Genomic DNA, 14,583 nt, shown 5'->3' on the forward strand with positions numbered 1-14,583 from the left:
TGGTAGCTGCCAGCTCCAAATTCAGCTGATTGGGTGTCCTTAGATAGAGTGGGGTTAGAACCAGAGCTTCCTGATTTGATCATCATTACAATGGCTGATAGAAAGAGGAAAGGAGAGAGCCTGTGCTAAATGGCAGGCTCTGTGCAAGGTATTTTGTAATGCACTGATATCCTTTTTAATCCTCATGGCAATTCAATAAGGTTAGAAGTAATATCTCAGTTTTAGAGATGAGAAATCAATGCCAAAATGAATTAATTACTGAAGGTTGCCCAGAAAATAAGACATGGAGTCAGTTTTCTAGTCCAGAATCAAGTGCCTAAGAGGCAACTGTCATTTTTAAAAACAGAGGCAAAAGGTGCCTGGTAGATGATCAGTTTTAAAATGGAAGTCAGTAAATATAGTGGGTCTGCTGTATTTATTTAAAAACATAAAACTTAATAAGAGGGGGTTAGGAAATAAATTGAGGACATGCCCAATTGTCTGAGGCTGCTAAAATCTCTCTCTACTCCTCATCCTGTGTCAGCTTATATTGATATAATAACTTTAATCTAGATAACATTTTATGAGTATTTACAATGTTCTAGGTACCATTCCAGGCTCTTCGTTTATATTAATTCACTGAATCCTTTAATAGCCCTGTGAGGTATATACTGTTATCACAGCTATCATGTAACTGAGGAAACTGAAACACAAAGGGGTGAAGCTCTTGTTCAGAGTTATGCAGCTGGGAGATCTGAACTGATTGAACCCTGCAGTCTGGTGCTATAGCTGGTGCCCTCCATCACCGTGCTTACTACCACCATACTGGGAAGAACCAGCCTCATTTCCACCAATGGATAAGACAAAGGATTCAAACAGACATCAACACTGCTGTGTACAATTACATTTATTCTGATGAAAATGTTTGAAATACCATCCCTATAGCAGTAATACGCATGAAACCAAGTGGCCTCTGATTTTAGATCCCCTTGCATCTATCACCTGCCCCTAAAGACAGCTCCACAGGATGAGTGCCGCTGGATCTGTCCTATGCAAAAGTTAACAAAATCTCCTCTCTCCTGATCCCTTTAGCAGAGGCTGAAATCCTAGTAAGAAATGTCTGTTTTTTCAGCATATAAATCTGATAAGGAAAATTGGCTTTGATGAGTGTGAGCTGGTACTTTCTCTGTGCTTTCTTGCCACCTGGGTTTATTGTGGTCATAATAACCCAGTGGATTTACTTGCTTGTCTCAAAAAGCATGTCTTCTTCATCATTTTATCTCCTGAGTTTAAACTAGTGCCTGGCCCATTATAAGTCACTCAATATTTGTTCAATTAATTATATAGAACTCTTCCTATCCTTCTTTCTTAGATGAAATTTCTTTGAACCAACTGCTCGGAATTCTCATAGCCAGCAAATGTCCAAACACCCTCAGACTTCTGTCAGCTCTCATGCTCTCATGGTCAAAAACAGTGTCCTCTCTACTTCTAGCCCCTGTATCACTGATTCATTCTTGTATCCACATGGAAATGATTATGAAAAATGATGCACTCCCATCAAATGTTTTGTAATCCAAGTAGAATGTTCTGCTAATTTTGAAGGGGGTGTTGGCAGGGAAAGGAATCAAACCTTGGAGCTAAGAAGATGTCCCAGCAAATAAAGAACATTTCACTTGATCCCACCTCCTAAGGAACAGTTTCAACCACACCTGATGGCTCAGCTGGTAAAGAATCTGCCTGCAATATGGGAGACCTGAGTTCGATCCCTCAGTTGGGAAGATCTACTGGAGAAGGGAGCAGCTACACACTCCAGTATTCTGGCCTGGGGAATTCCATGAACTCTATAGTCCATGGGGTCGCAAAGATTGGACATGACTAAGGGACTTTCATTTTCACTCCACCCAAGCACTTACTAAGGTTTCCTTACAAACAGTGCAGGTCCTCACCTGAGCATGATTCTGGTCTCCATGTTAATAGAATAATATTTTTCCAGCTCCTAATATTAATTAATATTAGAATGAATATTAATTAAAATATTAATATTAGAATTAATATTATTTAAAATATTAATATTAGAATTAATATGAGGTTATAAAGTTACAATGACTACCCTTTCACTTCCCCCTTTCTTCTGTTCCTCCAGTTCAGTTTTCCAGGGTAACAGTAATACCCCTCCTCTATTGCTATAAAGCCTAACATGGCTGCAAGTGGGAAGTTTTGTGTTTGTTCCTAGGCTAGAGCCATCATGGAAGAGGAAAAAGTCCTGTAACAAACATTTTTGAAGACTTAGTATGTGTTGGGAATTATTATAAGTTCTTTATATACTTATCATATTTAAACTGACTTAGAAAGGTTAAGTAATTTGTCCAAGATCAGAGAATTAGTAAATAATGGAGTTGGAACACCTAGATTCATCCTTCTCTAAAGACCTTATTCTTAAACACTGTAGCCTAGCATCACTGTGGATTAAATACCCTGGACTTTAGTCATCAAAGTGAACCATTTAGTAAAATTGCCCTTCATTTCCTGCTTTCATATAATCAAAGGAGCAGTAAATATAGAAAGATGGAGGAAAATACAGATTCTCAAAGTGACTTGAAAAATACCATAGAAATTCCTTCTTATAAGGGGAAATTCAAGACCACTTATGAGGAGATGAGAGAACAAATCGGTTGGCATTCCTGGTGGTAGTTTTAAGTGGAAGCTGATTAAATGGGACAGCTCTTACTGAATTCTCTCAAAAGTGGGCAAGACACTGCACCAACAACTTGTGCCTTTTGGATTTCAATTTTTAATGACTCTCCCTCCCACATACATGTACACACACCCCACACTGAAATATCATTCAACCAATTTGTTTTGAGTAGCTTTCATTATCCAGGTTTATTGGGGTGGGAACTGGCAAGAGGTGGTTAATGACTCTTATTGTTGTACTTGAGTCTGTGTAGCAAGAATGATTCATTTTCCTAATAGCTACTAATTTCTTTTCGTTACAGAGGTTCACCAGATAGAGATGGAATTGTAAGTATTTAAATGACCATTTTTAGTAGGTTTGCATTTCAACCTATGCTAGTTTAAATTTCTTAAAGCCCCGTTTCATTTTTTTTTTTTTTCTGCAGGGGGAAAAAATGAGCTTAAATGACTTTTCAGACTCACTCTTGTAATTTTTTGTAGTAATTGCATGGAACATAAATACAGTCTTGGTCAAGTTAAACTTACTTATTGCATTCACCTAAAACCTTGCCCCAGAGCAGGCAAGGCAACTAGTCATCAATATGATGGGTCAAAAGTCAGACAGTTCCTGCAGGGGCTGCTACCATCAACTGTTATTTCATTTCCAATTTAATGATATAAGAGCTCATTATATGAGAATGCTTTTCTCCAACAGAGGCCACAAAGTCATAATGGAGCTGAAATCCAATAAAATTGAAAGAAACCTTTCCCTTTTTGCAGTTGAGCTGCAGATACATTTTCTGTATTAAATTCATAAGTAGGGAATGGTCTTGAAACCACTTATGCCTGAATTTACAGCCTGGAGGAGGAAAATGTGTCCACCGGTTTAAGAGTTAACAGGAACTCTGATTCCTTGCTGGTCACCAGATTTCTTGCTTTTTTAGAGAAGTCGGTGGTGCATGAGCTTGGATTTATCCAAGTTGTCCTGATGACAGGCTGCACCAACTTCTAAAATGACTTCCTTCAAAGCCGAATCAGATGCCTATTCAGAAGGTTCAAAAGAACAGCTGTTCTTGAAGAAGAGAAAAAAAGGGACTCACATTAGGCTCATTGGGCTGGAGTGGGAACTAAAATAAACCTGATAGATAATTTTTTTAATCACCCTTTATAATATTAGACCTAAATTGGGGTGTTAATTGCAGCTATGGTAGGAGTCTTTCTCCCACATTTAGCTCAAGGTTCTTAGTTTTGGGGTGCCTTTTGCATTCATGTAGTTCTCTCCATGAAATGTTAAGGAAGTAGACTGAAATTTATCAGACATTGGGTAACACTATAATCAAGGCTCTATTCAGCAGGGGAAAAAAAAGACCCAGAAGACTCAGCTTCTCCTCACCTCTTGCTTCTGGCTCAGAGCCCTCTCGTTAACTCTGTCTCAGGTACTCTGCTTCTGTGTCTTCTCTTCGCTTCTGTCTCAGTCCCCTCCCTGAGTTCTCTTGTCCCCTTCATTCTCACCCTTGCAAGGCTCTGTTAGCTAGTCTCTGCTTTCCCTCCCTGCTGCTCCCAGGCTGGTTTGCTGTCTCTTGCTTCTCTCCCTCTGGCACCCTCAGTCTTGTCCTTTTTTTTCTTTCTCTAAAGCTCCTCCCACGCTTCCGGTCATTGTCTCTGAAGCCCCACTGCTGTCTCAGGTCTCTGCTCTGCTAGGGACCCCCTGTTTGCATCTTGAGGGGAACATGCACTTAGTGCCTGGCATAGCACTGGTGTGCGACAGGTGACTCTGAGTATGTGCTGTGTCCATAAGCCCAGCTGTGATTCTGCAAACTCACCCACCCTAAGGCAGGGCTTCATCCCTGAGTTCCCCAAGCCCTCCGTCATTGCCACCATGCCCAGTCACATCAAGTTATTTACCAGCAGACGCGCCCTCTTTGTTCCTTAACTGGAATTGCCACGAATGTATCACTGGTCATGATTTTAGAAAAGAGGAGTTGTTTAATTTTGATTTCTCAGGAAATAATACAAACCTGTTTGGAAAATGGGCTGCATTCAAAATAAATTCACGCTCTCAGAAACAGAGTGTACAGCTTCCTAGGTAATTGGACATTGTTAGCCAGCTGCTTATTTTACCACTTGGAAATGTGCCTCCAGTTTTCCCCACGTACTCTGGGCACCAAATTTTGAGAACGCCTTCTCAGACTAGTTGCTATAGAAGTCCAAAATTTCTATTTGCATTTAGTCCCTGGAAATCTCAGCCTGATTTTCTTTCAAACTCAGACTGATTTCTTTAAGACCTTATGTCAGTGGAGCCAGTCTACTTTTACATGCCTGAGTAAGATTTAAAGTGATTTCTTTTTGAATATCTGAAGTTGAAATTTATGGTTTCACTAATGTGGTTCTACAAACTATAGGTCGTGGTGTACACACTTCATGCTTATAAATGACTTTGTCAACACAGGAGTTGCACAACAGGTTTAACTGTTTAAATTCAGTTTCTGCAAATCCAGTGAAGCCCATCTTTGGTGACAAGGCTTTTGAGGTTTTGACTACAGAGGCTCTGTGGCTGGGCTGCATGAGAACAAGATGGGCTTGCCCTGCTCTCCCCTGGTCAAATATGCCCACTCCTGGCCAAGCTGTCTGCCTCGAAGTTTGAGGCTTTAGGCATCTGTGTGGCAATGCAGTCTAACCCAGAGACAAACTGACTTGTGCAGGACATATTCTGAGTTTTTCCTAAGCAGTTCAGATTTCCACCCACACCTAGACTGGGGGACTGGATGTCACGGTCATTGCTATGAGGAGATCTCAGCTCATCCTGAACATGTGTGCAGGAAAGGGCCCAGATTTGGAGCTGGCAGCTGTGTGTGCTCTGTCTTGATGTCTCCCCAGAAGGCTATAATCCAGGGAAATAAACAGTGCAGCTAGCCTTTTCAGACTGCCATTAGAAATACAACTATTTTTATTCAGTCTGGTGTGGCCCAGTGTTTATTCTCTACCTGTAAATTAAGTGCTGGCTGAATAAGGACTGGGTTCACATCACCCCTGGTGCCTGGGATGCCTCTTTCCCCTTCTCCCTTCTTCTCCTGGCCTAGCCACACTGGCCTGCTGAATAGAGCCTCATTATGGGCCCCAAAGTCCACTCTTTGCTTTGAGAACCCTGCCAAGATTGGTAGGCCCTCCAATTTGGCCTAGATGTTGTTTCCTCTATGGTATGTTTGCTGACTCCATGTGATTCTTTATATGTGTCTTGAAGAACAAACAGATCCTTTAACAACTTTTTTCTACATGAAAACAATCAATTCCAGCAGCCCAGCCCACATGAACCACCCTACAATAACAAAGCAGAGTGCGCGCGTGAAGGAGGAAAAAAAGTTTCGGTAAGGACAACAGATTTTAGTTTAAAATTTCCAAGGGGTTGTAGAAACAGTGAGTAAAATCCCAGTTTGAAATTTGAAAACACAAAAGCATTAAGACTCTTTCTTAGATAGTATTCCCCAATACTGGGGCCAATTTTTAAATCAACTATATAGTTTGTATATGTTGATGTCTGAATATACTTTTAAAAAGTGATCAGGCATAAGAGACATGCCTCTGTCTTAGACAAAGGACAGCAATTCAGATTTTTTAAAAGAATCTGCCATCTATAAGAAAACTTTGGCTATAATATAAACAACATTATACATATTGACAAATAACATAGTCATTTGTTAGGGTAAGTACTATCTAAGTAACATTAGGAATTTGGCAGGACCTGGGCCTGTGGGACCTCAGGTACTTGACAGTGGACTTGGGGTGCTGATCCTGGTGGCCCAGACTGTACAACAATGATAGCTGTGTTGTTCAAAATGGTGGCCACATGTGGCTATTTACAATTCAGTTCCTCACTTAATGGCCATCAACAGATGAATGGATAAATATATAGTGCATATATACAATGGAATATTAATCATAAAAATGATAAAATAGTGCCATTTGCATCAACATGGATAGATCTAGAGATTATCATACTGAGGGAAGTAAGGCAGACAAAGATGAACACCATATTATATGATATCATTTACATGTGAAATCTAAAACAACAAAAAGAGATACAAATGAACCCATTTATAAATCAAAAATAGACCCACAGACAGAAAACAAGCATGTTTATCAAGGAAAAAGCCAAGGGAGGAAGGTATAAATTGGGAATTTGAGATTAACAGATATACTACTATATGTAAAATCGATAAACAGCAAGGACCTACTTTATAGCACAGGAAACTCTATTCAATATCTTGTAATAACCTATAATGGGAAAGAATGAGCGTATATATATACACGTGTGTGTGTGTGTGTATATAATTGAACCACTTTGCTGTATATCTGAAACATTATAAAGCAACTATATGTCAGTTAAATAAATACCAATTTTTCTAATTTTTAAAAATAAAACAAAATTCAATTCTTCAGTGACATTTGGCACACTTTAAGCACTCCACAGCTACTTGTGGCTGGTTGCCACCATATCGGACAACATACATACAGAACATTTACTTCTTCACAGATAGTTCTATTGGATAGTGCTATTCTATAGGGTTATTTACAGAGTGAGACAAGTCCATCTCAATGGCAAAAAGATAATATTTAGCCAGTATTTCACATGTCTTTAATACTTCTCACCAAAGAGCACAATGTGGCCGTGATCTGACCTTGGAAAAGAGGAGCATCTACAGTTAAAATTAAGAACTTTGATGAATGTACAATTGAATGCAATTTTACTACACTTATTGATCTAACCAATCATATTATCTAAGAGGAGATAATAAGCTTGACCAAAGTAAAATAGCTATTAAAACATGATCAATATTGCCATCAGCCTTGATTATCTTTAAATAATAGTCATATATTCAAGTTTTAGAAGTGATTCATGTGAATTGTGGATTTTAGAAAATATAGAAAAGAATTTTAAAAATACATACCTTTTACTCCAAGAGAAAAATCACTCTTTATATTGAATATGTTGGTGAATAGCCAACACTATTTCCCCACTTAAATTACATTCTTCCATGGTTTTACACTGTTTTCCAATTGAAAATCAATAGAGCCGTTACCTCCATATGACCACTGTGAGCTGCTTAAATTGTTAAACTGGGAGAATTTCTTCCTTAGAGTTTTACCAGAAGAATTTCAACCAGGTTCTGCATTAGCTCTAACTTGATAATTTCGACTTGCAAAATCAAATATATTTGTAAGAATTCACTAGTGTGAATGATGCTAAATTGCTAATTTCTCTAATAGAACTGTGTGTATATATGTGTCATAGAACTGTGTGTATATATGTGTGTGTTTTTAATATCAACCCAAAAGAATGTGTGTATGTATGTGTCTTGGAACTGTGTGTGTATATATATGTGTGTGTGTTTTTAATATCAACCCAAAAGAATGTACTATTATGATTTGTTGTTTGTGTTTAGTATTTATGTTTAAAGTGTTATTATTTTAAAAGAAATTTCTTTTTATAGGCTTTGCTTTCTCTTTATCACAATCTTCCATTTGTTTCCATGGAAACTGAGAAACTTTCCCTCAGCTCAGATCTAGAAGATTCATAAAATTGAGGAACTTTTGTATTTCTAATATTGTCAGTAAAGAAATACATAGACTCCTTTTGTCTTTATTTAGCTGAACCTGTCAACTATCCTGGTCTTGAAAGGCTTTGGTTACAGAGATGAGATTATCATGGAAGCAAACATCTGTAGAACTTCAAAAATTTTGAACTCAGCAATTTATCTAATCTCTGGTTTTTAGATAGCAATTCTTTGTAATAAAGAATTGAGGACTAAAAGATCTATTAATAGTACTATACTCATCACTGAATTCATACGTTTAGTTTTTTGAGATCAGCTTATATCATTTGATTTCCCATTACCCTAAATTACATTTGTATTTTGCATATATTATATATGCTTTATAAGGTGGAAAAGGTAATGGCACCCCACTCCAGTACTCTTGCCTGGAAAATCCCATGGACGGAAGAGCTTGGTAGGCTGCAGTCCATGGGGTCGCTAAGAGTCGGACACGCCTGAGAGACTTCACTTTCATGCATTGGAGAAGGAAATGGTAACCCACTCCAGTGTTCTTGCCTGGGAAATCCCAAGGACAGGGGGAGCCTGGTAGGCTGCAGTCCATGGGGTTGCTGAGTCGGACATGACTGAAGCGACTTAGCAGCAGCAGCAGCTTTATAAGGAGGATTTGGAGAGTTTTGCAAGGAAGACATAAGCAAACATTGCTAAAGTAGAAATTTTAAAAGAAAACAAGTATGACAAAAAGGAAGTAAGAACCATACCATTCACCACGAGAGATTTTTTATTATGAGATGGCATGTTCTCAAAAGTAGCTTCATAGCTTATACAGGTGCAAAGTTGATGTGGCAAGCTTTTAAAACAACCTTCATTCAAATAGCAAAGAATATCACTGAAGCACTAATTTAATGAAGGCAAATCTATGAGAGGCTTAAAATGATGTCGTCTGATTAAGCATATAGTCTTTGTCAGGAGCAAGACAAAGAAGAGGGATGTGGGGCACGGGCCCTTGGTCCCAGTGTGCTGGCTGGTGGAGGCAGAACAGAATTTGTGCATTTGTAAGTTCTAGTGCGGTGTTGGTATATGGGAAGAGACAGGAAAATAATGGACACATTATCTATTTCTCACACACTATTTCCCCTCACTCAACCACTGCTAATTCTTAGAATGCCCAATCAACATGTAGTATCAATTACTGATGATGTTACTAGGTTACTTCTGATTTGGTTTTTTAGTGATCCTGCATGCATGGATGAAAAGGTATCTTCTCCTACCTCCTTGTCAAATGGCGTCAGCTGTTAACATTGTAGCTCAACCAGCCTTCATTTGTGATTGCAAAATTAGGTGTCCTGTCCTCAAGCCTCATTCATCAGCATCTGATGTGTGTTGTTGTGAGACCCATGAGTGCTCAATGACATATCGTCGCTCTATGTGCTGACAGGAATGTTGTTGAATGGACTCTCCATTATCAACCTCATCTGTGTTTTTATCCTTTGCTCATGAGAAATAGAGACTCCTAGAAATTTCAGTTTGAATGATACCACATCCTTGCTCAAGTTCTCATGGCCATACATGTCATGGCAGTACCAGGGCCGAAAATAGAACTTTTAAGATAATTCTTAAGAGAATGATGCTGATGCCCAGTCCTCTCATAATGATCTGTGTTCATGGAGGCCTAGGATGCCTGGATGACAGAAATCCACAATTAATCCTCAAATTGTCTCTTAGTAATTTCATAAGAAAAGTCACTTGAAAAGAACATCAACACTATTTTTTAATACTTAGAGGCTGAGTTAACTAATTGAAATCTGATTCCCTTTATATTTTATCAAAGGTGTTTAGGAAAACTTGAGTCAGTGTTAGAAAAGCTGGAAGAAGATGAATTAATGACTTGGATGAATATTCTCTGGATATGTTGGAAATAACTGTGTATGAGAATAACGTGGGTCAAAATATTTCCATTTAAATATGTACATATTGAATACATCTAGTTATATCCCCTGAGGTATAGAGGATTAAATAATACATAGGGGCTGCTGATTCTTTAGTAATTATATAACATTTGAGTAGCTAGTTGTTAATATCCCTATTCGTATCCTACAGTCTTTTGTGAAGTAAGTGTGTAAGTTCTTTTATGCAGTGTCATGCCAACTCAATTTACCATTCAGTTACACCAACGTGGTTGCTTAATAGGCTGCTGTAATATGCCTTTCCAATGCTGGATTTTGATAGCTCTTGCTAAATGCAGATAAGACAAGTTTTCTTTGTTTCTTTTTTATTAATTCAAATGTTTCTTTTCTAAATGTATTTTCAAATTTATTACAGAAGAAAAGCAATGGAGCACCAAATGGATTTTATGCAGAAATTGATTGGGAAAGATATGTGAGTATCAGGTTGTTTTTTATAAATATTTCAGTGTGAAAAAAAGTCAAGGCATGCTTATATTTAAAATAGAGCATAGAAATAAGTGAAACATCTCATTAGGAAGTGCTGGCACAGGTAGCCTGGTATAGAGGCTAAAAGCACTAGAGTCTATTAGACCTGAGTTTGAGATCTGGCCCCTCCATGGAACAGCTATGTGTGGCTTTGGTTATTTGCTGGCCACCATAAATGAAGTCAGTAGTTACTTTATAGCATTATCGAGAGGATTCAATGAGCTAACTATTTGCAGAATATTTCAGTAGCCTGCCTAGCCTGGCATACATGTTCAAAAAACACTTTTAAAAATATTAACTCTAGATATTCAATCCTAATTATATTGATAAGCAGCTCTGAGTATTGAGTCAAGTCCGTTCATGTCTAGGCCTTGATTTTGCAATGTCCTAGTCTGTTCAGGTGGCTATAACAAATATGCCCCAAAACTGAATGACTTATAAGCACAAACATTTATATCTAACAGTTTAGGAGCATGGGAAGTCCCACTTGCTGGTTGAGTGCCCACTTGCTGATTCATGGAAGGCACCTTCTAACTGTAACCTCACTGCAGTCTCTTTTATAAGGGCACTAACGCCAATCATGCTGTCTCCTCCTTTGTGACCTAATCACCCCCAAAGGCCTCACTTCCTAATACCATTACCTTGGGGTTTGGATTTCAACATATAAATTTGGAAGCAATACAATTATTCCTACCATAGCATATGATAATTATTCTAGCCTCATAGTACAGATTTTTCCCAAGTCAAATGACAATCAGTTGTTTTTTCCCAAGGAGTGAGGGTGAATCCCAGGGGAGACCTAAATCCTACTGGTCTCCCAGTGGAGACCTAAACTCTCCTTGTGATTCCCCCAGTAGCCAGTTAACCTCATCACCAGACACTTCACCAGCCACAATAGGATGGACAAAATTGCTCTTATATTTCTAATCATAGAAAACATATAGGCCATATTCACATCAAAAATCACTTTTATTGTATACTAAGTCCCTAAATTCATAATTCTTACAAAATGCCTTTGTACTTACAACTTAGGTGACTGTCTGACCCAACCTCCTCTTTCATAAAAATTAAACTTGATGTTAATGCATTTGCACATTTGTTAATAATAATAATTTCATTTTTTTAAATACCACCATTCATATTATGACATGCTACTAAATTCTTACCACCTTTTTGTTGTTCAGTTGCTAAGTCATGTCCAACTCTTTGTGACCCCATGGACTGCAGCATGCCAGGCTTCCCTTTGCTTCACTATCTCCCAGAGTTTGCTCAAACACATGTCCATTGAGTCAGTGATACCATCCAACCATCTCATCCTCTGTCGACCCCTTCTCCTCCTGCCTCAGTCTTTCCCAGCATCAGGGTCTTTTCCAATGAGTCAGCTCTTCAAATCAGGTGGTCAAAGTATCGGAAGCTTCAACATCAGTCCTTCCAATTCAGGGTTGATTTCCTTTAGTATTGACTGGTTTGTTCTTGCTGTCCAAGGGACTTTCAAGAGCGTTCTCCAGCACCACAGTTTGAAAGAATCATTTCTTCGGTGTTCAGCTTTCTTTATGGTCTAGCTCTCCCTTCCACATATGACTACTGGAAAAAACAGGTTTGACTATACAGACCTTTGCCTGCAAAGTGATGTCTCTGCTTTTTAATAGGTTTCTCATAGCTTTTCTTCCAAAGAGCGAACATCTTTTAATTTCATAGCTGCAGTAACCATCTGCAGTGATTTTGGAGCCCAAGAAAATAAAATCTGCCACTGTTTTTTACCACCTTAGAAGGTGAATACTACATTACCTGCATTTATAGAAAGGAAAAATGAATCTCAAGAAAATTCAATTATTCATGCCACCCGTACACTCCAGAACATGTCATTCTGTCAACCTCATTACCTAGTCTTCCCTTATACCTGTTTCCCAGTGTTGAGATCTCTTTTACATTTTCCACAGTTCAATTCTGTAGATCTATGATAGCCCCTGTTACCCCATGGACTTCCTTGGTAGCTCAGCTGGTAAAGAATCCACCTGCAATGCAGGAGACCCCAGTTCAATTCCTAGATTGAGAAGGACCCCTGGAAAAGGTATAGGCTACACACTCCAATACTCTTGGGTTTCCCTGTTGGCTCAGATGGTAAAGAATCCATCTACAATGCGGGAAACTTGAGTTTGATCCCTGGGTCAGGAAGATCCCTGGAGGGGGGCATGGCAACCCACTCCAGTATTCTTGCCTGGAGAATCCACATGGACAGAGAAGCCTGGTAGGCTCCAGTCCATGAAGTTGCAAAGAGCTGAACATAACTGAGCCATAAGCACAGCACAGCACAGCATTTTACCCCACATCTAAATTGTTAATAAATAATAAGGGAAGTTACTAAATATATTAAGCAAGGTAATTTTTTTCTCAAAATTAGCACTTTTTCACCTAAAAAGAATTTTTTTGTGTTTTGTAGGATTTTGTAGAATTTTTATTATAACAAAAATTTTGTTATATATTATAGACATCTTTAATGCACAGGAATGGGATACTCTAAGCAAACAAGAAGCATGATAATTAAAATACAAAATTATTATTGATTACTCATCAATATTTGATTATTCATCAAGTATTTCTGTTACTCCATCCAACCCTAAAACTTAGTGCTATCCTTAACAACTTGTGAGTGTTTAAAGGAAGCAGAATTTCTCTCAAATTTGCTTAGTCCTAAAAATTATTCAGGTCATAGGAACTGTGGCTATAATTATATTAATACACTAGACTCCACTTTCTTTAAGTAATAAGAAAGGGTTTATTCTTAATAGACTATGTCACTGTGTTTTTGGCAGGGATGGATGTGGCCTTAAAGCAAAACTCTAAAGTTTAAGTAAGGTTCAACTGACTTCATATTTGAGGGAAGAGACTTTCAGGCAAAAAGGAGGACTTTGATGAGGACCCAGAAGTGGGAAGAAGCTTGTAGTGATCAAATCTCATATGTCAACAATGGGAAGAAGGCCCTGTGAGAATCAGGCAGGGCCTTCTGGGCTATATAATGGTGCTAGGTTATTATTCTAAGTGCAGTAAAAAGGCAGGGACAGGTTTTTAGCAGGAAAGTAAACTTAACACTCTTGCACTTAAAAAAAAAAACAACACTAACTTTTAGTACTGAAAGGACAAAAGAGAGATAATAAATGCTCAATAAATGGCCGCTTTTCCATGGCACTCAGGCCCTTTTCTCTCTGTGGTCATCACATATATGTTGCTTCAGTGACTCCAAGATCTCTCTCTCCAGCTCTGTCCTCTTTCTTCCAGTCCTATAACCTCGGAGGCCACCTTTGAACTCTGCCCCCTCTTCCCCTCTCAAGCACAGAGTTTAGTCTCAAAACACCTGGTGGGTCAAGACCCAGGGCTGTCATTTGCTAGATGTATTTCCTAGAGAACTGACATCTGATTTCTCTTAGTTTCCTCCCTGGTGGATGGGATGATTCTTTCCATGAATGATTGCTGTGAGGCTTCCCCGGTGGCTCAGACGGTAAAGAATCTGCCTGCACTGCAGGAGACCCAGGTTCAGTCTCTGGGCAGGGAAGATCTCCTGGAGGAGGAAATGGCTACTCACTCCACTATTCTTGCCTGGAGAATTCCATGGACTGAGGAGCCTGGCGGGCTAGAGCCCATGGAGTCACAGGGTCGGACACAATGGAGCAACTAAGACACACACACACACACACACACACACACACACACACACACACGATTGCTATGAAGAGTCAGTGAAATAAAACATAGGCCACGGTACTTACCATATAATAGGAACTAAAATATGGCAACACTAATGCCAATCACGCAGACTTTTATCTTTCTTATCTTTTCCCTAAAAATGTTAGTTGCCTCTTGTTAGAATGAGTTCAGCCAGGAGTACTCCCAGGATTTGATGGAAGAAATCTTGGAATCTTCTTGAACATTTCCTCTCCTTTTTCTCCCATGAC

At 38.8% G+C, this 14,583-nt stretch overlaps 1 protein-coding gene across 14 annotated transcripts in view; it reads left to right on the forward strand.

Moving 5' to 3' along the window:
• Positions 1-14,583, forward strand: part of SGIP1 (SH3GL interacting endocytic adaptor 1) — a 237,573-nt gene that overhangs the window by 99,533 nt on the left and 123,457 nt on the right. For 8 of the 14 annotated variants that reach the window (XM_060400212.1, XM_042249325.1, XM_060400213.1 and 5 more), the window contains exons 3-5: positions 2,976-3,000; positions 5,946-6,017; positions 10,524-10,580. In XM_060400212.1, the coding sequence (XP_060256195.1) occupies positions 2,976-3,000; positions 5,946-6,017; positions 10,524-10,580 (154 nt within the window). The remainder of the gene's footprint in view (positions 1-2,975; positions 3,001-5,945; positions 6,018-10,523; positions 10,581-14,583) is intronic. The other 6 variants (XM_060400235.1, XM_027970936.2, XM_060400218.1 and 3 more) reach the window with 1 other exon arrangement.

Source organism: Ovis aries, chromosome 1 (assembly GCF_016772045.2).
Source record: "Ovis aries strain OAR_USU_Benz2616 breed Rambouillet chromosome 1, ARS-UI_Ramb_v3.0, whole genome shotgun sequence".
Taxonomy (NCBI): domain Eukaryota; kingdom Metazoa; phylum Chordata; class Mammalia; order Artiodactyla; family Bovidae; genus Ovis; species Ovis aries.